The 23,974-nt window shown below is 39.5% G+C and overlaps 1 protein-coding gene across 2 annotated transcripts in view; it reads left to right on the forward strand.

Moving 5' to 3' along the window:
- The window catches only part of PLA2G4A (phospholipase A2 group IVA), an 86,057-nt gene that overhangs the window by 37,137 nt on the left and 24,946 nt on the right, over positions 1-23,974 (forward strand). For both annotated transcript variants that reach the window (XM_056355907.1, XM_056355908.1), the window contains 6 exons: positions 3,133-3,281; positions 5,924-6,037; positions 9,218-9,255; positions 11,437-11,578; positions 19,539-19,675; positions 23,598-23,820. In XM_056355907.1, coding sequence (XP_056211882.1) covers positions 3,133-3,281; positions 5,924-6,037; positions 9,218-9,255; positions 11,437-11,578; positions 19,539-19,675; positions 23,598-23,820 — 803 coding nt within the window. The remainder of the gene's footprint in view (positions 1-3,132; positions 3,282-5,923; positions 6,038-9,217; positions 9,256-11,436; positions 11,579-19,538; positions 19,676-23,597; positions 23,821-23,974) is intronic.

Genomic DNA, 23,974 nt, shown 5'->3' on the forward strand with positions numbered 1-23,974 from the left:
GTAATTATATGACAGTGTTACTTCTACATAGATAATTCTCTTGTATTGACTGCACTTGCAAAACACCACCTTTTGACCCATAAACTGTTCTGTAAAGGTGCTGCCTTTTATAATCAAAAAAACTTTTAAAATCAAAATACAGGTAACAGCAGTGGTCAAACTGATTTTCACTTATATTTTCAGATTAGTTTTTTGGAAAAAACACACTTGGCAAATTATCCAGCAAAACTGCAAACAGGCATAAATACATCCATGCAAAAGGATACACACTCTGTCTGTTTTATCTGCTTTTGATAACTTTAATTTTTGAAATACATTAAGTCGATACTTCCGTATTACTTGCCAGATTGCTGGTAGCTAGTTTTTGGTCCCCTGCCAATAATGAGGAGTAAGATTTTGATTAATATAGTATAGCTTATAGCAATACCTTAATCAGAGCACACAGTCTTCCAGTATTTTTCCTCTTCATCTGAAGAAGGAAGTTATAAAAGAATAGATTTTCATTTTCTTAATTGAAAATAGCACAAAATAAACTTTCAAACATGAAAGGGCAGATGATTAACTCTTTGCCTCAGGTCAAAAAAGATAATAAAGTCAGGGAATGAGGGTGTGGCTTGGCAGTACTGAGTTACGAAGACTGATTTTTCTAAGTTTAGTTGTTTTGTGCCTTGGGTTTAGTTTCTTTTTCAACACTTATTTGGAGCCTGTCTGATAGGAAGTTAGTAATAGTATCTGTATGCCAACTGTGCAGCGGGATGGGGTTTCCACATGCTTCAGGATTTTGAATACAGATAGGAAACCATTTGCTGCTTGTGTTTAAAAGCAGAAATTAGACTTCTGTAACTTATAGTTAAGGCTGATCACATAATCACATAAAAAAACTGAATGGAAAGGGAGGCATTGACGTTTTGCCCAGAACACTGTTCAGCACCAGTATTCTGGTTAAACCCCAAGCTTTAGTAGACAAGTTCAGTCTCTTGGCAGAGCAAGTCTGTAGTGTTCATTGCCAAAGTAGCGCTCAATATCCAGACTGACCAGATGAGATCTTGTCACTTTTGATTTTGCTAGATATTTTGCTGTTTTGTTTCAAGGGGCCTTATTTCTGGCACAATTTTGTGTTGTAATTCAGGGGAGCTAATTATTTCAGTAAAACGTAGCAATTAGTTACATCTGTCAGTGAGAAAACAGATATAAAAAACACTTGAGGGTTGATCCCCCTGTTCCCCTGTCTTTAAAGAAGAGACAAGATCAGACAGATTCTTAGGAGCTAATAAAGATTTGCTATTTAAAGGCTTTCCACACTGATCCCCAACTTTAAATAGCTGCTTGTTAATTATACAGGCAGTGTGACCTGCCAAACTGTAGCAATTAGCTAAGCCCCACAGATATGGTGTAAAACTCAAGATGTTCTGGGGAATGCTGTAGCAGTCCAAGGACATTCTGACACAGTGAAATCTTTGAATCGCAAATATTTACATACAAAATTTTAATTGAGTAAGCCGAAGTCTAGAAGGTTTGTTTACTGTCACTAAAGCTTCTCTAGCTAGAGGAATATTTAATTCAAACCACGAGCCTTGTGTGGTTCTGCATCTCCAGAGATATTTGAAGTACTTTGTGTGTAAGTTCAGTCTCCCTTTATTTTTGGTGATGGCATCAGAAGATGCATTAATTCTGGCAGGTAGTCCCCCTTAGAATTGCTGGGAGGCCAAACACTTTTAGTTTGGATTCCATTCTGCCCTGGTACATAGACAGAACTTCCTAAGTGGTTTCAAAAAGCCTTTTTTTTGGTTGTTGGGTTGGTTTTTTTCCAAAAGACGATTGATTCCCCTTTGAAAGTATCAAGCTTTTTTGTTTTGTTCTTTTCCTCCTTCTCCCAGCTGAAATGACCATGTGGTTCTGGGCCTCAGCAGTCTCACTGATAATGTTGTACTGAAATCCAAGAGGCTCTAAAAACATTTGACTTTGTTGAAAAAAGTATCTTTAGACTTGAAGTGTGTACAAGGAGGAATGTTCAGACATGTTTCACCTAGTAATGCGTTTTAATCTCTTTCAAAAAGAGATCTTCAAGGAAAGGATTCTTCTTTGTGGTGGGTGTTGTATTTGCTTGGAAACGTTTCGCTAAAGCAGAGGACAAACTTTGCAGAGGGGACGCTGGAAGGATGTGTGTGTTCTACTATAGCAGAGCAGGTGGCTTGTCATGGTCACCAAAACCACAGAAATAACCTCCCATGCTCTCCTGTGAAGGATTTGAGCAATGCTTTAGAGAAATCTGTAAAGGCCTACATTGGCCTTGGCCTAATTTGACAGGAAAAAAAAAAATCTCATTGTTCAGAAAACCCCTCACTGGACAGGAAAAAAATTACATGCTTTAGCTGTTTGGAAAGGTAGGATTTTTAGGGCTGCCAACAATGCATCCTCTGCTCTCAGGAATGGCTGTTACTAGACACATCAGATGAGTTTTGTCAATGTGTATTTTTCGCCCACTGATAATTCTGATTAGCTATAGTTGCCATAAGTTTCTATATTTTCAGTTAGTATTCTGTGCAGTTGTTACTCAAATATACTGTGTAAATAAGATCTTGTTTCTGTGGTGACCTCCAAAAGCTGTGGTGATTGCAGTGGCCTCAGATTTGAGCAGCTCTCCTTATGCTGTGTGTAGCAGTACATAACCGGCCTGGCTGATTTTCTTGATGAATGGCAAACCAACTAAGGTGAAAAAGGATCCAAAACTCTACCAAGCTGCTTGTTTTCCTTAACTGAAGACTGGTTTTGTGTAATACTTATTTCTGTGACAGAGGCCAAAGTAATTAAAGGCTAGAAAGAGAGGAAGGGGTAAAAGCTTTCTGAAATAATTGCGACTGCCTGGTGAAGTATACATATTTCCAATAAACATCAGTCCCAGTGCCATTCTGTTTGCTCAAGGCTTTTTTTTCTCTGCTCTTATACGTATAATGGCTGTTTCTTTTTGGGAGATTGTTACTATCATTGTATCATTCATATATTTATGTTATTTATATAGTTAAAGATTTTCCTGTTATAGACTATGAGGTGATATGTGGTTTCACTTTTGTATTGATTATTACAACCCAAACTTGAGTTTTACCTAATTTGAACGTCTCTCTTGATCTGTAGTGGACACTCCAGATCCCTACGTGGAGCTGTTCATCCCATCTGCACCTGACTGCAGGAAGAGAACAAAACATTTCAATAACGATGTGAATCCTGTGTGGAACGAGACCTTTGAGTTCATTTTGGACCCCAACCAAGAGAATGTTCTTGAGGTAAATCACATGGCTGAGCTGCATCTGGGAAAACGGAAGTGTTGCAGTGTCTGCAAGGTTAAAAATACGGTAGTTTGTACGTGTATGGCATCTGTTTTCTCAAGATTACAACTTTTTTTAGAACATTAAAGGCTTGGTTTTACCTTTAGGCATGATGCTAAGCAAGAGGTGTTGTGTAAATTGAATTATTCAAGGAGTAGCCTTGAGAGTCATTATAAGATATGCCTCTGAGTCATCTCTCAGACTGTGCCTGAGGGCTAGCAGCTTACTGTTCTTTACATCAGCCACAAATTATTTTCGCCCTGCTTTCTACGCTGATTCAGCTATTATGGACAGTCAGTAGGTGCAGGTGAAGTCAAGTTTCTGCCCATTCCCTGCTTCTCTTATTTGTAAGATCTGCAGGAGCTACAGCTGAAATAACTGATGTGATCTGTAGTAGCTCTCATGATACTCAAAAGATGAGTGGAATGGTAACTGGGGAATAGCAGGTAATAATTAAAATATAGTCCCTTGGTTTTACTAGAACTGTATAAAGACTGGGTCAGATTGTGCTTGTAGCTACACTTAGGCAACTTCTCTAGTCATGTATGAATTTATTGAGTACAAAACTTGGTTCAAGGGTTTTTAAAGGATAAATTATTAAAGTCACTGAAAGCAGTGGTCAGCGGCTTACCAGCTGTCTTCTTGGGAACAGTACCACCTCTTATACTCTGCATCTTTATGCATTCTTACATGAAGAAGTTTAGATGCTGGCAAGCCATCCATTTTGTACTGTTACATGATCTCAGATATTTTTGACCGCGTGGAGGGCTGGATCGTTCACTTCCTGCTGTGGTAATGTGACTGCTTCATTGCCCACCAGGGTGAGAACCCCCAGTTATTAGAACACCTTTTATAATTTGGCTGACATTTTGTAAGGTGTTTCTCAGGTTTTGGGACCTTTTTTTTCAGTTGTTGTAAAGTACAGGATTTTACGAGCTGGCATGCTGTTGATTTCCAGCACAGTATGGCCACAGCATACTGCCAGGTTCTGCAAGTCTCTTTCTCCTGTAACAGAACATAATGAGACTGATTATAAATAGAACTCAGAAATGTATCTTTACAATAACTAAAGGCTGTTGTTGATTTGAGACACGTGCTGTAAAACTCCATGAAAATTGCCTGCAAAGAGCTGGTGATGGTGATAACATGTAATAATGGTGAATCATGGACCTAGTTGACACATATATTTACATACACATATATGTGTTCATGGTAAACATTCTCTTCACCATGTTTGGTGATGTTTGTGTGCTCCCATTGTTGCACGCACACACAGTGCCTGGCAGAGCCTTTGGATTCTGCGTGGAGTGCAGCGTCCAAATTCAAATCTGTGAAACCACCTTCCCACCCAAAACCTCTGTGAATTCCCAAGCTTACACAGACTCTGCAGTCTTCTCAACTCCTCAGATTATTTTAATCTAAATCTTTAATTCCATCTCAAGTGCACTTTTCACTCTGAAGTGTAAGAAGCTCTCCAAAATGTGATTAAGAAGTTTGTGCTGTTACTGATTTTCAAAGACATCCCTCAGGGATTACAGCGATAAAGTTCTGCAAGGAAACAGAAGGAATGTAGATGCCATTAAAATAATGAATTCTGTCCTAAAATACAGTTCATCATTTCAAAGCATTGCTCGTGGCACAGGATGAAGAAGATTCTTTATAGCTGAGAAGAGGCGGAACCCAAATGCAGCAACTAGTTATTCAAGTGATTGTATCTTGATTCCATTTGGTTTATGCAAAAGAAAATAGTCCAAGCCGCAAACATATGATAATTTTGAAGATACAATTCCACAGAGTGGAAAAAAATCATAAGCCAAATGAGTTCAGAGAACTCATTTAATAGAAACCATGTAAATGGTAATTCGAAATTCTTTCTGAGTTTCTTACTTGAGAATTTGGAAGGCTGCCACTGAGGAAAAAACTGCTAGATGTAGACCCACATGGGTAAGAGCTAAAGCATTGAAAGTGTTCTGTGGTATCCACACTCACCTGTGGATAGCATCACATTTTGAAAAGGTATGTGCTCTGACATGGAGAATATGAGAAGAGACTTGAAGATCTGGCTGACTACAGAGAAAAGCTTTGTGTAATTCGGAATGCTGTACATTTGGCCAAATCATTGGTATAAAAATCTTGGTCTGTAGATACAAGGCTAGGATTTCTGGATTTTATCTTCACTAAAAAGTTGTTGTATGTTTTTTGGTGTATCATATTTAAAACTATAGAAGTTTCTCCATAGAGAAGTGTTCCCAACTGGAAATGTGAAGTAATTGTATATTTGATATGTATAATGTGAAGTTATTATGTCTGCTTAGAAAGGTGGTGAGATTTACTGACAGAAAGTTGCTCAGATAAAAACCCCTTTGTAAATGGTGCTGTCACACTCTTGCCAACTGCATGTCTTGAAGGTGCCACCGACACTATACATAAGCTTACCCTGTTTTAAAAGAAGATGTCTGTTGGCATTGGGTGTTAACTGGGTTGGGTTAGGCCTATTCTTTTTCCATATAGGGTTTTTTAAAAAACTTTAGACACAGACTGTATGGAATGAAAAAAGGGATTTATCAAAGTAGATTTGAATACCCGTTAATTTTTTCTAGGTTACCTTGATGGATGCCAACTACGTTATGGATGAGACTCTTGGCACATCCACATTTCCTATATCTTCTCTGAAACTGGGAGAGAAGAAAGAGGTCCAGTTAACTTTCAACGATGTAAGTTGCAACATTCATGGCTTTGTTGGTGCAGCTTTGAATATGATGGAAAGCTCGTAAAAGAGCACCTGAATTGAGGGACCTAAACTATTGTGTAGACCAGGGTGTACCACGTTTCAGTCCTTTATTAAATGCCTGAATTTTATCTGTGCCGCATTCTGGTGAGATAAAGCTGCTTCACAAATCAATAGAGGATGGTGCTTATAAAGGCCAAGTGGTGTGGCCTGAGGACTCTCACTGAGTCTGTTATACAAGTATTCCCCTCAATCATTTTGTTGAAGGGTAAGGAAAACATTTGCCCTGCTCATGGTACTGGTCACGATTAGATGTTCCTAGATGAAAGGAAATCTGAGACTATTTCTGATCCCATCGGTCTACCTCAGTACTACGTATGTGTGTGTTTTCTTAAGATAGAACTAAGTTTTGAATTCAGTAAGGGATTAGAATATATCATGGAGGGGACAAGGGTGGCAGCCTTTCAGTCAGGAAATCGCTAAATATTTTGGGGCACAGGACTGGTTATCTCAGATGAGGATTGTTGTCTGTGTATGCTGCTCTGAGGCTCATTTTCTAAGTATTCACTGTTGACCGTGGTTAAACACAAGAGTGCTGGCCTAAAGGCACTGTATTTATCTTCTTACAGTCCTTCTGAGAGGAGAATTAAGAGGAACACTGCCATTGAATGCCTTAGTTGTCCCTGCTGAGAGAATCCTCCTTCAAAGTCTAGTTTCAAACTTTCACTTGCTAAACCAATTTCTGCACCACTTGATTCAATTTAGTTTAATGGTCTTTGTAAGCGTGAGAGGTTATGCCAGGTTTGCTGGTCAGTATATTACCTTTACTATTGATGCCTGTGGCTTCCAGAAAGCTAACAGAAATTCTTTTATTATTATATGTTTCACTTTCAATAAATGGCTTTTTTGTAACACAGCCCTAGTTAATATGCAATAATGCAGTAATTGGATTATTGTCTTTAAACACGTACACAAAACAGATGGAGTCAGTCTAGCAGGGATTGTCTGCCTGCACGGTAACTCCTGGAACTTGTCAAATCTGTGTGTAATTGAGCTTGTTTTGCATGTATTAAAATATTGTCATTTGTAAGAGTAACATATCACAGGCCGTTCTGAATATAATTCAGTACTTGTATTTATATCCATCACATCTGGTTATCTTTATATGTATGTATATTGTGTGGATACTGTCTGCATTTCTGTTTTGGGCTATGGCTTATTATATGATCAGAGGTCTTGATTTGACTGCTCTGCTGTTCTCCATGTGATATAACTTTAGAAGTGTGGTTACAGCAAATAACTGGTCAAGGCCTATTTACTGGAAACTGGAGAGTCTCATATATAAGATTCAGTGTTTGATTAGGCATAGCCTTAGGGCAGCTGGAATTTTGATACCCTCCTATTTTTTTCTTTTTTCTTTTTTTTAAAGTTCCTGCATATTTATTTCTCTTTAAGTGCTTCTGTAACTCTTGGACTTCTGGAGTGTGGGCTGACTGCAGATGCTTGGTTCTGCTAGGCATGAGGTGAGGTAGTGAGAAAGAGCTGATGAATAAATTTTGAAAACATAGTTTACAAAGCTCATGCCAATAATATAAGGCCTCATCACATTACAGATATGCTTTAACTTCTCATCAGCACTCAGCAAAACTGGTAGAGAACATAGGGGGCAAAAAAGTGAAAAAAGCCAAATACACTTTGAAATTTTCAAGCAAATAGTAAGGGAACATCAAGTCAGGTTGAGCCTTGTATAGACAATTTTATACACAACCTGTATTCCTGAGATTTCTGAGGCAGTCTGTATATGGTATAGAAAGTGGCATGCTATTCCCCCATTGGAACATTTCAATTCAAGGCTTTATTTAATACTGTGTGTGTACTTTTTTTCAACCATTGGATCACTGCATGGTTTCTGAAGTGCTTTCTAAATTAGTAATATCAGGTGCTGGAATAATGTAATTGCAACCCTGTCTTTGAAGTATTTCCGTAAATTGCTCTTCACTCTGTTTCTTCATGTTCTCTCTTTGTTATTTCTTTGCCTTTTCTTTCTGCCACCACCCTGTTAATATGCTGCCTCATTTACAATTCCCATTTCAGAGGGCAGGAGTGGAGTGCCAGGTCTTACCTGGCCCGTCAGCAGGTATGCGAGATGTGGGAGGCCAGAGGCAGCTTTGGGCTTCTTTATCCTTAAGTACTCTGTATGTGTCAAGCAGATATTCAGTCTGAGGTGTCCTAGCTCTGTCTGTAGTGCTCACATACCGCAAACGGGGAAGATAATCCGTCTATAGCTAGAGGCAGAGTGAAACAAGACACTGCTGAGTGTTATGGTCCTACAGGGCTGTACCAGTGTGTCAATGGCCATAGCATGTGAGGGAGCTCGGGGAGGTGAAAATGCTTGTCCATTCTGTCTCAGTTCTAGCAACCTCATACTCTTGGATTTTGCCTAACATGCAATTTGTGCATTAACCACCATTTTTTAACCTCTTGCCTGCAGGCAACCCCTTTTCAGTGCTCTATGAAAGGCAGAGGAGACCAGCCTGTAGCTTATGGGTCAGGTAGTTCTATGTGTCTAAGTGAAATCATTATGTAGTGACATTTATTAATTTACTTGTATCTTTCAGAAACTTGTAAACCATCACTCTTCCATGAATTGATAATTTAAGCATATTTAACGGTGGAAAGCGCTTGGTGGCTCTTGTGGGACACAGAGCAGTCATTCCTTTACAAGTCTTTTTTTCAGATACAAGTTGAGCATGAAGTTTACTCAGTGAACTGGGAAGCAAGTGGCAGATAGACTGTGGCTGGCAGTAGAAACAAAAGGTCATAAGTGTATGAAGACAATTTGATCCCTTCAGGCCAAAGATGAATAGCACTGTAAAACAGTGATTGTCAGTGGAAGAAAGCCAAGACCATGGGATCTGATGAATGAAAGTCAGGACCTAGCAGCACCTAGCAGCATTTTCAGTGAAAGTGGTGTATTTTAGAATCACATTGTATGCTTTTAAAAAAATATATTCCGTAGAAACTCATTCATGAATTTCAGAAATATCCTCCTTTTTAAAAAAAAATACTTGAACTATTGCCATCAGATATTTTTTTTGTTTGAGGTGTGCTTGTGGGTTTTTCCCTCTGTAAGTGGTGTAACCATATTTAAATACTTCTTGTTTAGGTCACAGAAATGACTTTAGAATTGTCTCTTGAAGTATGGTAAGTATCCCTTTTTTTTTAAAAAAAAGTTGGAAAATGTATTAGCAGCAAAGGTATTTTTTATTTTACTCTGTTTGTTAGAATTTTCTTAAAAACATCTCAGGTAAAGTACAAATATTCCTTGTTCTAACATAGAAATACCAAGTACTGAAAAGTCAGGGAATTGTAAAATTGAGGGTTATTTTCACATTGTAATTCTATCATGGACTTAAGCACCATTACTTGGACTAAAGGTGTGCCCTTACCAAATGTTTGCTGGGACAAGGCCATCATGTATGAGTTTATCTTCCTGGTTCACGTTAAGTGTTTTCCTTTTCAAGGGCCTTTTCTCTGATAAACTCATAGACATCAGGTCCAGCTGTTATCCTCATTATTTTACCTTCTGCGGTAACTTTGCATCTCATGTTAACTTCCAGCATATATGGATGCTCGTTACAAAGCTGCCCCTGAAATGTATTTGAACGTTAATACAATGCAGTGCTGAAGTCAAAGGTGGAGGATCTCAGGTTTTCACCATGTGTAAAGCTAAGCGGTTTCCTACCTTTGTTTTTTTTCTCTCCTCTCTGTCTTTCTCCCTCTTTCTTAGCCTATCTAGGCGAAAGACCAAAAATTACTTTGAAGTATTATCAGAAAAATGTCTTTTAAGTCTAAAAATGAGTAACTGAGAACAAGGCATTTAATGGGTCTTTTTCTGTCTGTAACTATAAGTAGCATTGCTGAGCACTGTAACTGCAAATGTAGAACTCTTTCATAATGACTCCGGAGGCTGACAAATATCCCCCCGGGATAATTTCTGCTCATCGCTTTGTACTAGTAAAGATGCATATTTGGGTGGTCCTTGAGACCACCCCTAAGTCTTCCAGGGCTCGTACATTACAAGTATTTCATATCTTTGAGATTAAGTGAACTGAAGGTGCTTGGCTATGTCTTGTTGCTCTTAGGCAGTAGGCTTTGAAATATGTTAAACAAAAGGATCTGATCAAGTTCTGCTCTGTTATTCTTGAATGGCCACGTGGATTTTGGATTCTGCGTGGACCTCTTGTTCACGGTGTCATATATACCTTCATGGAACATTACTTGTAGGTCATCTTTTCCCCCCTTTTACTTAATCCCATTATTATTTTACATAATAGTTTTTTGAAAACCCGAGGAATTACTATCTGTGCTTAAATAGATCCATTTCACCATTTATTTTTTCATAAAGGACTCTTAAAAATGCTGCCTTGCAACTAACGTGTCAAAGCATTCACAAATAAATATTTTGTGAATCACAATCACAAATAACTCATTTTTGTAAATATGGAAATTTCAACGATGCAGATACTGGGACGAGCTTGTACACTCTTCTTGCTGCTCTCTGCTAGAGGCAGTGCTGCTGGAAACTACTATAGTTCAAACGCTTTGAATGACGTACAGGCTCGGTGAGTTAACTAGTCCAAAAGAGATGACAGTTCAAATTGTTTGTCTCATATCCATGAGATGAGAAGTGGGAGCTGAAATTGTAGCTTTTATTTAAGTACAGTATTGAGGTCTTTATGCAACCTTGTGTACTTTTTGATCAGAGGATGTGGGGGAAGAAGCTAGAGAAAAAGATTGAGATGTTTTCCTGTGGCCAGCCAGTACCGTTTGTGCTGAGATCCGTATGGGTTTTGATCATAAGACTGAATGGATACAGAGTCAAAATTACCCTCTTCTCCCTTAACTTGAACCTGTAACTTAAGAACAGTGTATGTTAGTGAGAATGTAAGAAAATTTTTCATTACAGGTCTTTGTTCAGTGGATAAGCAGAAAATTCAAATTTATAGACTAAATTTATAATTGTATGTGAGTGGTGAACTCACTTGCTATATTTTAATTTAGAGGATTTTAAGACCATGTAATATAACACTAGAAGCTGTGTATTTTGTGATTGGTTTTCACTAGTATGTGAAGAATGAGGGTTCTGTATAAAATGCATGTCTTAAAGATGCAGTGTGCCATTGTTCCTTGCATCTGTCACTCCATGGAATCAGCAGATACAATGTTGCATGAACAATCATTATTTTATGTTATTTTATTTTATTTCATCTTATTTAAGTTAATGAGGAATTTACTCTTACTCCCGCTCATTTCCCTAGGTGGTATTTTTAATTCTCTTTTGAATTAAGCCTTTTGTTAAAGCCTGTCTGTTTTGCTACACAGCTCTTCAACTGATCTCCGGTTCAGCATGGCTCTGTGTGATGAGGAAAAGAAATTTCGGCAGCAGCGAAAAGATAATATCATGCACAGTATGAAAACATTTCTAGGAGAGGAAAACAGCAAGAACTTGACCACTTCCCGTGATGTAAGTTTGGAGAATTGACATCTAGATTAGTATCACCTTTGGAGTCCTGCATTTGTCTCTCAAAAGAATGAATGAGACATATGAGGTAGAAGGGTTCAATGTAAAGACCGGTGAGAGAACCAGTAAGATCTCTTTTTCCTCTATGTGCATACAGTATTTAGGCAGGAGAACAATTTTTCTTTGCTCTAAATTTATAGATTAAAGTTTAAGGAGACAAATTCCTGTGCCAAAATAAAGCTGCACTTAAATAAGATATGCCCAGTATGTGTAAGAGGACTATACTATATGCCATCATAGGATAGAAATCACAGCTTTTCATTTCCACTGGCGCCTGAACAAACTGCTGTGACTTTTATCGGGTTCTTTATTGTTTTAATCCTTAGCAGGCTGTGCCTAGGTTAAAATTGGGCAAAGGAGATAAATCCATGCTTTTCATTTTGCTCTGCTTTTGAATTCCATGCTGCTTTGAGGTGTTGCTTCTGAGTTGAGATCGTCATCTGAAAAATGCCTAAAGGGTGTGTGAAATACCTGCTGCAGAAGAAGCATGCGGTGGCTCTGGGCACGCGCTGAACTGCAGAATCTGCCCTTGCATGCTTGATATCCAGCCTGTGCTCTTTAAGTGGCCTTGGCTGTGTGGCCTTCATGTCTAAAAGATTAGGCAAGGAGTGAGATGTTTTAATGTTAAAGTCATCTTAGAAATTATTTTCTTTCTTTCCTTTCTTCTTTTCCTTTAGCCCATTTTATAGGATTAGGATGATGAAATTTATTGCTTAGAGAATGTGGGAAACTGCAGCTTTCATTGACTCGCTGGTGCTCAGTCAGAAAGTTAAGCCAGCAGATCTAGATGGACTGATTGTGGTTTGGGTCACATCAAAGTGAGGAAGGGTGCCAAACCCTGCTGATCTTTATGGTGATTTCATAAAACACAGCGTTATTTTGAGTTAATTAAGGGTAAACTTGGTACAGATCCACTTGTTTTGTAGTAGCTTTTCCATCCTCCTCTTTCTAACTTGCTTTTCCCCTCCCTTGTTATGCTTCTTTTCTTGTTCTTGTGGCAGGAAGACTGTGCCTGTGGGGTGTGCGTGTCAAGCAATGAACGTTCCTTTTGCGCATTTTTAGTATAAGCAAAATGTGACAGTCTTTTGTGAAACTGGAACCAACAATGAAGAATTACTTTTTAGTTTCTGTGAAGTTTTTTAAGCAGGTGGTAAATGTGTTACTGTTGTATACTTTTAAACCCTGTTGCATAATAAAATGTGCTTGTGTGAGCTTTCTGAAGAAGATGAAAGAATTTGACACGCATCGTACATATTTTATTTGTAGTGATATGAATTGTGCATATTGTGAAGGAACATTTTCAAGGTTTTTTAAATTTCGGTTCAGTTATTTTAATCTTAATGCATGCAAATCTTACCAGAACAGCTATTTGTGAGCGTGACATTGGTCTGACCTTCTGCAGCAGAGTATCTTTGTCAGAAAGGATGCAGATACTCTGCCAAGATCCAGTTAGAACTGGAGTGATAGTCAATGCCTGAAGTATCAGTTCTGTGCAGGTGGGATGTATGCATGAATTATTGTAAATGCTAGGTAGATTTCGTATTCTTTTTGACATCATCTTCCCTTCTTATTCCTCGCTGTCTCAAATACTGAAATTTTATCAGTTAAATTACATCTTCCAAGACCAGACAGTAATTTTTAATTGTAGGCTTATCAGCCCTAGGAAGGACTGAGGTAATGTGATCCTCCCGGTTTTCATACGCCAAGTGTGTATTTCCAAGCTGACTTATCAGAATTTTTAGCTGCTTCGAGCGATGAGAAAAACCTTTTTGTCAAATTAAAATATAGTTTTGTCCTTTCAGCATGTCATTTTAACTTTTATTGCTACAGATGGAAGAAGCAGGAGGATTTATAGGATGTCTGTAGTCTTAACATAGCATCAGAAGTCAGGAGACATAATGAGCGTTCTTAGCTGCCTCCGAGTCATTGTTTAATCTTAAACAAGTCACTTACTCAAAGTTCACCTAAGTTTCTTCATCTGTGAATAGCAATATATGTGCCTTGCAGGAATGCTGTAAGACTGTAATACCAGTGAAGTAATTATACAACTCTGGATGGGGAAGTGAGTACTTCCAAATTTCCTTTATCTTGAGGCACATTCTGAAAACGCAGAGGATGAGATTTCTTGTACCTGTGGTTTTGCTCCATTTATTTTGTTAATTTTTGTTCCTTTAAACTATTTTCTAGAAACACTGTAATCAATTAAAGAAAGTGTCTTCTCTAAGACTGGATTTGAAGACAAAAAAACTAATAATCATCTCTGTACCTCATAGCAAACCACCACAGGTATTCTTGTCCAGATTTTGTGCACTATGTTTCCAGGGCATTTAGTTCAAAACATCTGCTCCACTCATTGCCAAAACAAGATTTAATAGATTTCAGGTTTTTTTTGGGTTTTGGGTTTTGTTTTTTTTTTTGCCAGATTACTGGAAAATATGATTGAGTGGCTGTGTCCAAAGCTTGTTTTTCTGAAAAAATATCTTCTTTCCCAAATCCTTTCCATTTTCGTGCCCAGTTTGGTGATTAAGCAGTCAGCACTTGAGATGAGGCGCCTATTGATTGAAGTGGAACTGTGTGGTGCTGAGTTTGTCCACATCGTACAGTGCCCCGTGGATCCTAGAAACAGTACAGATGTATTGACAAAACACTTCATTAGTGTTGTTAAATCCTGTTCAGTGGTGTTTGGTGATGTCTAAGCTAGTTTGTTCAAAGCTAGCTTCAGTCCCTCAGCACTGTGCCATGCAGACCAGCCATAGGAAAAAGAAATCCATGCTGGCATGGCCTTTTGGTTGTTCAAAGTGGGCTCAACCATATAGAATTGAGCATGGCATTGTGGCCAGGGATGGGAGCAACGGGCTTTTTTCTCCAGGACTTTCAAATCCAATTCACATTTTTGCCATTGACTCACCACATCACTTTCTTCTGAGTCACTCTACCCTTTTGATCTGAGTTTACTCATCTGCCTGAATGGGTTTGGTACCTCTGCCATGGTTTTACTGGTTATGCACAAAGGACTTGGGGTTCAGAGTGCCTGAGTGTGGAGTGTGTCAGCCCCAGCCTGGGTGCGTGGAGAAGTGTGCGTGCCTTGGGATCCTACCTAGTCTCCATTCTTTCCTGATTGTGAGATGGCTTCTTGGTTCTTTTCCCTTTGTACTCTGCAGCTACTCCCCCCTGCCCCTGCCCTGTTTATCCTAGAGGGCAGCTTGTAAGATGGGTTTATGTAACTTCAAATTTTACTGTTTTTTGCCCTTAAATGTGTTGGAAACCAGTTTTCAGCTAAAAAGCTGCTTTGACAAACCTAACTGCTTGGAAACGTACTCTACCTTACTCTGCAAAGCAGGAAAGGACTCAGGCTTCATCACCTGACTTATGCCTACAAGTCAGCTTGTATTCAGCTGGCTGAAATAAATGAATGTAAATGTCTAGTAGGTGCTTCTCTTCAGTTATTTTTTCATCATTTAAAAACTTCATTTACTGTGGGAAGCTTAACTTAAGCTGCTGCTCTCTGCTCTAGAACTCTTTATTTGAATTTCATTTATAGAAATAAAGTAGTGATTGCAGCTCTTCATACTTTGCTATCAAGTGGAAATTAAGAGGTACTATACATCCCCCTACCTCTCAGTATACCCACCCTCCCCCAGTACAGGAACCTATGATTCCCAGAATGCCTGTGAAGATTAAGTGTACAGGAAGCATTTGCAGTCAGGATACCAGTGACTCTTCTTGACATTCTTTATTGATCCTCCTTCTGGATTTCTCTGGATCCTGAAGAAAACTCAGATTTTCCCTTGTGCTCATGCCACCTAACTGATGAATAGATTTGTTGAATAGTGGTGCTTTGGAAGTGTTCTTGCATACTTTTTCCAGGCTTGCACCTGCAGACCACTGTCTTCATCCTGTTTGGATTTGTCTGTGTAGGTTAATTAGGTAGTGGTTATAAAGAGCTTTCAAAGCCTAACGTACATGATTAAATTTGTGATTAGTAATACGGTTGTTCTGTACAAAGCAACTGCTCCGTTATTGGGGTGTTGGCTTAACAAAACAGGCATGTCCTAAATCATTACCTTTGTTTTGTCATTTTTTTGATAGATAGCTATCTCTGGAGGTGCATCATGAATGCTGATGCCAGTAAATACCTGTGGTTTCTATTACTAAAGCTTAACACTTATGAAGAAGATAATCAGATAATCTTACTGCATCAAGAATAAGCAGGTTTTGAGGAATGGAAGCCTCGAGAAATGTCTCAACTTACTTGGTCATTGTGCATGGTCATTTCCATGTGACTGCATTTTCAGTCTGCATGGAGTTGCGTTGCTTAGAGTGTGGAGTCTGCAGAAGGAAACTGAACTTCAGTAGTCATGTGATTCCTTTTCTTATAGCTAATCCCATCTATTGGCACCTTGAATTATGTTTCAGTGAATTTTTTGACGACTTATCCATTTGATCAAACAGGGGCTTTCGGCACAACTGTGTAATTCCTTTTATGCTTGGTAACAACCAAGAGGTTGCTACCCTATCACCATGGAACAGTGGAAAATTCTTCTACATCTCAGAAACTGGGAACCAGATAGGACCTTTCCTTAGCCTAAAATACTTGATGATGGTAGCAAATGAATTTCTATTTTATTTTGTCTTCTTTTTAAATACTTGGGGAAATTATGTCGTGGAGGGGAACCACTTTGAAGGCAGGCTGGGAAGGCTGGGAAGTAAGAAGGAAAGAAGTATAAAACCCCTGTACATCTATTTTCAATATGGTGTCATTTGTTATTGGGTCTGCTTTTGCTCCCTTCGCTATCTCTTGATAGGTGAGTAGGTGTATAGGTGCACCTATATTCTTCTCTCTCCTGTAGTTTTTGCAAGGTAGTTGTAAATTTGAGACTGTCTTCATGCTATGTAGTAATATCAGATGTTTTTATTACAAAATGTGTTTTTAAACTCTTGGCCAAAATATTATTTGTCTCTCTTCTCTTTCTCAGTAGTAATTTTTACTGCTTTTGGCTCTGTTACAAAGATACAATTTGGATTAAAGCTGGTGTTTGGATTGTCTTAAAAATTTCTGTGGTCTTGTAACGAAATAGTTTATTTAATAACTGAATTCAATATCTTCTCTGGTTTGAATTATGGATAAATAAATTCTGAGTGTGTTTTCATTTAGAAATTTTGCTAAAAGCGATGATTTCTTCAAACAAGTTCTAATTCTTCAGATACCAGGGAAACAGAGTTCTAAGTAACAGGGCATCATGGGGCAGGTCCTTAGTAATGCTGAGACCTGACGTCGTTTATTCACCTAGTTGTAGACCTTTTGATTAGATTTCAAGGTCTGAAGCAGTGCCACAAATCTGCTTGAGTGAACTGAACCTGGAATTCTATACATTATTTCAGTAGGCAGGAAGCTAAGGAGGATCTTAATTACAGCATTTGACTATCTGTGTGTGTGTGTGTGTGTGTTTATATATATGTATTTTACTACTTGACCTGAAGAATCAGAAAAATCAGACATTACCTTTCTGTGCCTGTAAGGAACCTAGAATGGAGGAGTCTGCGCAGATATTGTGCGCTATTAGCAAACAGCAGTGAATAAAAAGTACGATAGAACAGAGGCATAGAGATACTGGTTAGAAGGGACCTCTGGAGGTTGGCTTGTCCTGGTGGTCTCTGGAAGGAAGGCTATTGCCAACACTCAGTTTACTGCCATCAGAGAAAATTAGGGGGATTCTGCCTAGCAAGTCCCAGAACAATCCAGAGTTTAGTGAGTTTCAGAGTCATAACTCTAATGTTCATTTCCCAGCCTTGGTCTGATCTGAACTCAGTTACTTTGGGAGGACTGCAGCCCAAGCAGCTCTCAGTGGCCACATTTGCCCCTGGTTCTGTTAGTGTACAGCAGGTGAGGTACAGCATTGATCAGCCCCTCCAGCATTTGCATTAGGAAATTGTCACCAAGGCTGCCTACAAACTTCCTCGATGGCTTACACAATGCTGACCTTTCAGTAGGGGATTAAAATCCCCACCCTGTGAGGACCACAGCCAGATGAGGAGACTTCTGGTTTTTAGAGAAAGTCTTACCCCACTTCATCCCCTTGGTTATCTGTCTGAATCAAACTGCCACAACATCCCTAGTGTTACTTTCTTTCAGATCTTGACCCAGAAGCTCCCAAAAGATGTGTCTCTGTTTGCATCCCGATATTTTCTGCAATCAAGGAGCTGCTTTCTTGTAGAGCACAGCCCCCTTGCACCCTTTTCCCCCCTCCTGTCTTCCCAGCCTCTACCCATCCATGGCATGGCATGGCCAGGCATGCGTGCTGTCCCACCACATCTGTGGTGTTCTGCTTGTATCATAGACTTGGTGACTGCACTTGAACTTCCAATTTTTTTTTTGTTTGATGTCTCTGTGCATTAATATAGAGACATTTGAGGTAAGCCTCTGAACACTCCTCCTTTTGAGCAGAAACATGCAGGTCTCACTACGAACATTGTCCCATGCATTTGCAACATTTGCGCCCTTTGTTCACTTACCCTGTTGGTGAAGTTAGTGTGAAGTCTTCCTCATTAGCAAGTGTGTTCATGAAGGTGTTCCTCACTTTGTTGATCAGCTGGATTCTTCATATTCGCATGGACCATCTTCATCAGCAAGCAAGGCTTCATGGTCAAGAAGCCAGGAGTCTCACTAGTGACACCACCTGAGCATGACAGCATCTTCTTGAGCCATTCCTCTTCTGGACTAGAAAGATCAAGTTCACAGGCTACAGTCTCAGCTGCCTGTGCCCCTCATTCTTGTTCCAAGAAAGGGCAAAGCACCTCTCATCTACCCAGGGTCTCCCTTGCTCGTATCACTGTTGCCCACAGGGATGAGCAGCAAGGAGTAGCATCTAGAAGACCAGGTGAGACTCAGCCATTTCTCCATGTCTTCATGCACTTGGAGTCTGGGCAAGCAGCAGACCCCCCTTAAACAATCAGTCTGACTGGCCGGTTGGCCTGGGTCCCATAGAAGAGGGAGTCGTCAGCTACTGTCATGTGTCATTTTATATCACTGTTTCTTATCCAGTAAACTGTGATAACCTGGTCCAAAATCCTCCCTGACAGCATTTGTTCCTCTTCTGTCACCAGGGCTCTGAACTGAGGTGAAGGGCTGCAGGTGGAAGGGGGGATTTCTCTCACTGCCAGAAGCAGCAAGCTTGCAGCTCCCCCTCTCCTGGGAATTCCTGCTTTCTTCTGCCCTTGTGTTGCATCAGTCACATCTTCCTTCTTGCCTGCATGGGAATTAGGCACATTAGCTTCCCTTTATATCCCTGTATGCCGGGTGCTTTGTTACATGCCATCTGTTTGCACCTCCTGGTTGCTAATGGTCCCTAGGTAGAAGATAAATAGGAAGCTGGAAGGAAGCAAGTTTTCTACCTTGGCAGAACCTCTCATGCTGCCAGCTAGTTCCTGGCTTCCCTTGCTTGTGATCGGCTCTGCCCTCCTCCTGTGCTGCAGTCCAAAAGTAATCCTGCCATCCAGCTCTTTGTGAAGCAGAAGGGACTAAGTAAATGACATACAAATATTGTACATCACTCTTGGCCCAAGAGAACAGGTAAATTCATGGGTGGGATCACCCATGTTGCATTCTAACGTACTGTGTTTAAAAGTCGTATTTCAAAGCGCTTTATTAAAGTATTTTGCCATTCTCTTATACATGTGCCACTAAAAGACTGCAGATTACCTTCTTTTTGGCTTGTTAGAACTTCTATGCACAAGTTCGGGAAAGCACAGCTTTCTTCTCTGCTGTGAGGATCTCTGGATGGTGACCTATTAATTGCACAAGACTGGTATGTTTGGCCAGTGATCAGTGAACAATGTTTATTTACTACTTTTAAGTCTTTACCAGAATTGATGTGGTCATACGCTATTCTTCTCATCTACGCAGGTACCAGTGATAGCGATACTGGGTTCAGGAGGTGGATTTCGTGCCATGGTAGGGTTTGCTGGAGTCATGAAAGCACTTTATGAATCAGGAGTTTTAGACTGTGCGACTTACATTGCTGGTCTCTCAGGATCCACGTGGTAAGGTTTTTTTCTTTTGTTTTTCTTCAGTTTTTCTTCAGGAAGTTCAAGGATGAATTTTCATGAGAGTTAACTTACATCTAAGGTTATAATTCACAGCAAATTCTGTGTGTGCACTGTCAGTATGGAAAAGACATACAGAGACAGCTGTCTTGCAGCGTAGCGGGTCAGTGGAGCACGTCTGCGGGTGGAGGTGTTTCAGAATGCCTCAAAGGGTGAAGACAGCTCAGTCTCCAGGTGATCTTAGGAGCTTTGATAAGTAGGAATGGATGGAAAGAGGTGTTACACACACACACCCATGTTTCTGTATGAACAGCCAATACTGTTTGTACTAGAACTGTGTAACTGATTCTTTCGTCTTGATACCAAAAAATTAAGAATTCAAGCTGTTGATATAAATCCAAAATATTTTTGTATTGTTTTGTTTTGCTGATGAAATGGAAAAAAAATAAATTATCATGATTTGAAGATAATGACTCATTCAACCCAAAATGGATTGTATGCTTTTGGGGGACTTTGAAGAGATTCTCAAAATCACTGAAAGATCTTTTGTTCCATTATAGACTGAGTAATCCCCTTCTTAGTGGATGGATTTACTGGGGATGTCTAGGACCTGTTCACTGATTCTTTCTTAGGAGATTTGAGCAGGTGTATTTCAGCTTGTAGGAAAGAAAGCTGACTGACTGCTATGCTGCAGGGCATCCTGCTATGGATTACCTTGTTATCACTCCTATTGTCACTGTTTAATTTAGAAATTACATTGTTTTTCAAAATAGTTTGTTAGTCAGATGGGAGTAAAGATCTTCAAAGATGTCTCAATTAGAATGCCCTTATCAGGTAGTTATGATGGCCTTCTGTCTGACTCGATAAATACTTCAGCCCATTAACAGGAACCACGTGAGCAGGAGAAAATCAGAGTGATGTCACTGTGTGAAAGGCACTGTCTGCACATTATGAGCTCAAGGGTTTGTAGGCAGCAGAGTGCTCTGAACCCCCAGTATTACGTGTCCCTCAACCACTCTTCTGAATGAAGGTGTTTCTCTTCTCCCTGCCCAGTGCTATGAACCTGCCGTCTTTTGTCTCCTTGGCTTCTATAAAAGTTGTCCCGAGTTACACTTATTACAAATGTTGAAACTATTTGTTTTCACATTTCTTAAAAGAAATGATGAAACACATTTCAAAGCAGTGTAATTTTCATCAGCCAAAGACATCTGACAAATTTAGCCCCAATTTCTTAACTGCTTGGACTCCTTCACACTACGTATTTTTTTCATTAAGTGCAAAGTTGCAGATTTGGTTTTAATGTCAGTGGATTGGGTTGCAGTAGAGGATGTTACATCTTAAGAAAATTTTGAAATTTTCAAGGGGGTATTGCAAATGTCACATAATACAATTTTATCATAACCGGTACTAGTCTGAATAGTGGAGCTGCATCTGGATCCAGTTTAGGGCCACCTAGTACAAGAAAGGCATTGACAAACTGGAGTCATTCCATCAGAGTACGACCAAGGCATTTAGGGGACTAGAGCACATGAGCAAGTAAGGCAGCTCGGTTTCTTTAGCCTTGAGGACTAGGCAAAGGTAGTGGTGAGGGGAGATCTTTCTGTTGTCTTCAGCTACCTAATGAGTAGCTGTAAAGAAAACAGTCGCTTTGGAGATGCACAGAGAAAGGGCAAGGAGTAATGGCCATAAGTTAACAGCAAGAGAAATTAGATTAGCTATTAGGAATTAGCTGTTTTGCAGTGAGAGTGGTCAGGCATTGGAACGTATTGCCCCATCCTTGCTTGGCTAGGCTGGATAAGGTGTCGTCCTCTCTCTGGATGACTCGGTGAGTGCTTACTGTGAAAGCAGCACTTGACTGAACAAAGCTCTGAGCAACCTGATCTGACTTTTAAGTTGGCTCTGCATTGAGCAGGAGTTTGGTATGGAGACCTTGGGGTTCCTACCAGTCTAATGCCAGTTGGGGTTAAACCGCAACAATTATGAGCTTATACGGATGTCTCCCTACTTCAAGAATAAGGGAGAAAGACTTTTGTTGGAATAGCTAAATATAAATGAGCAGGGAATCTGCCTGGGATTAGTTTTATCCCCTGGTTTAACCTCTAAGGAAACACATGAATTTTGGTTCCACACGTTCTGAGGAAATACTCTAACCCCAATGTTGCTAAACCTTCTGAAATAGGTGATGGTCTGTTCTATTCCTTGTGTGCTGGTTTTTTTTTCAATCATTTTTCACTTGTGTGAAGCTTGATTCCCCCCTCCCAAACTAGATAGAAAGCTTTCAGAATGCCAGAAGGTTTTGAAATGCTAGAAGTGTCTAGAAACTACAGTAAATTTCTTATTCATATTGGACTATAAAAGGTTGGCATCCCAGGAACCTGTTTTTTTTTTTATCACTAGTGATTGAGGGGGCAGATTTATCACTGTCTGCTGAGACATCTCAATGTACTTTTGTCAGATTTGTGAAAAGTGGATGGTATAATTTGGCTGGATGAAGAGCAGTTGAACAGTGCAACACAGTGTGAAAAAATTTCACTGTGTTTCTAGGCAATGGTATGTAGTCCGTATTCTGAAAAGATGTCAGTCAGATGTCCATGAGGTCTTTTTTTGGGGAAAACCCAGATGTGAATACTTAGTTGATCTAATGTAAACCTATAAAATCTGTACTAAAATAGCAAGATTATCTGAACTCTCTTGTTTGACGAATAAATTAATTGACACTTTGAAACTTTTTTTTCTATGCAGTCTATTACTTGGGAATAATGCTCTTTTCTTTTTCTAAAGGGTGGAGAATTGCTTTTCTGGAGGGAGAGGCAGGTTTTTGCTTGTTCACTCAGATGCATGCCTAACCTTGAAGCAGTGCATTTACCTCCCTGATGGTTTCTGTCATCTTGCTTCAACCTTGTACTGAATTCTTCATCCTGCATTTTCCTTTCTCTGCTCACATGGAAGCTTGCTGCTGAGTTTGTTCCACCCACAAGCTGACGTGCATGCTAAGCTTTAGAGACTGCACAAGGACTATGGAGCAAGTTCTTACATCAGGCATGTGGTGGGGTTCATCGCGCTGTCAAGTGAATTGGTGGGCAGTGGTCTCAGGGCCAGGCTCACACAGTGCATATCTCACTGCTGTGCAGAATTATGCCTGCCAGTGTGGTATGTTTACCTGAGCCAGCTAACTGAATAAATAACAATGAAATGAACATCTAGAAGATGGGAATGGCCTATCTTGAGTCTTCACTCATCGTGTTACTTAAGCCAACCAAGTGCAGGCCACAGTTGTCTGCATGCGTGCCTAAACTTTATTTTGAGTAAAAAAACCTTCAGTTTCCAGAGTTACTCAGTGACAAAATCAAGATTGCCCGATAGGCCTCTTCTCAGTCCTGCGAGTCAATTAAATCTCTGCACAGGTTGTAGTTACTGTGCTTCATCTTACTATGAAAACATCTAGATCCTGGAAAGCCAGCCATATACTAATATATTTTAGGAAATTTTGGATAGTGATAATGAACTGGAGAGTGAGAGAGAGACATCTTAGAGTGAAAGAACTGCACGTGTATATATCTATGACCTCCAGTCTGCCAAATTTTTGTATGCTGTGACAACTTGAGAAACTTTTTTCAACTTATGAGGATTCTGTCCATTATCCCTTAAACATATAAATGAGGAACACTTTAATCTTCTACATCATACACATTATGAAAATGTATGTTGAGTTTTTGATTGTATGCTTACATCTAGAACAAATTGTTTGGCTTTCTGTGCCTTGAGAGAAAGGAAATGGCATTTTACTGTATAAATGGTGAATAAATTAACCTGATTTAATCAGTAATCGTATCAAATTATTTATGAGCTTATTGTACATTTCAGGCAGCTGACATTGAACCAGGCTTTGATAACTTACAGAGCCTGTTTTCCATTGCAGGTACATGTCAACTTTGTATTCGCACCCAGATTTTCCAGAAAAAGGACCAAAGGAGATTAATCAAGAGTTGATGAACTCCGTGAGTCACAACCCACTTCTGCTGCTCACTCCTCAGAAAGTCAAACGCTATATTGAAGCACTGTGGAATAAGAAAAGCTCAGGGCAGCCTGTCACCTTCACAGATATCTTTGGAATGCTGATAGGTGAAACACTTATCCATAATGTGAGTTCATCTTTTTATGGTTATTAGAGTTATGAAACTGTTGCGTAATAAACGCTGCTAATATTTTTTTGAAATGACCTTGGTAACATTTAACAAAAGCGTATTTAGTAATTGGGATATTTAAAGTTATAGCTGAAAAGATACTGGGTAAGAA

Source organism: Falco biarmicus, chromosome 11 (assembly GCF_023638135.1).
Source record: "Falco biarmicus isolate bFalBia1 chromosome 11, bFalBia1.pri, whole genome shotgun sequence".
NCBI lineage: Eukaryota > Metazoa > Chordata > Aves > Falconiformes > Falconidae > Falco > Falco biarmicus.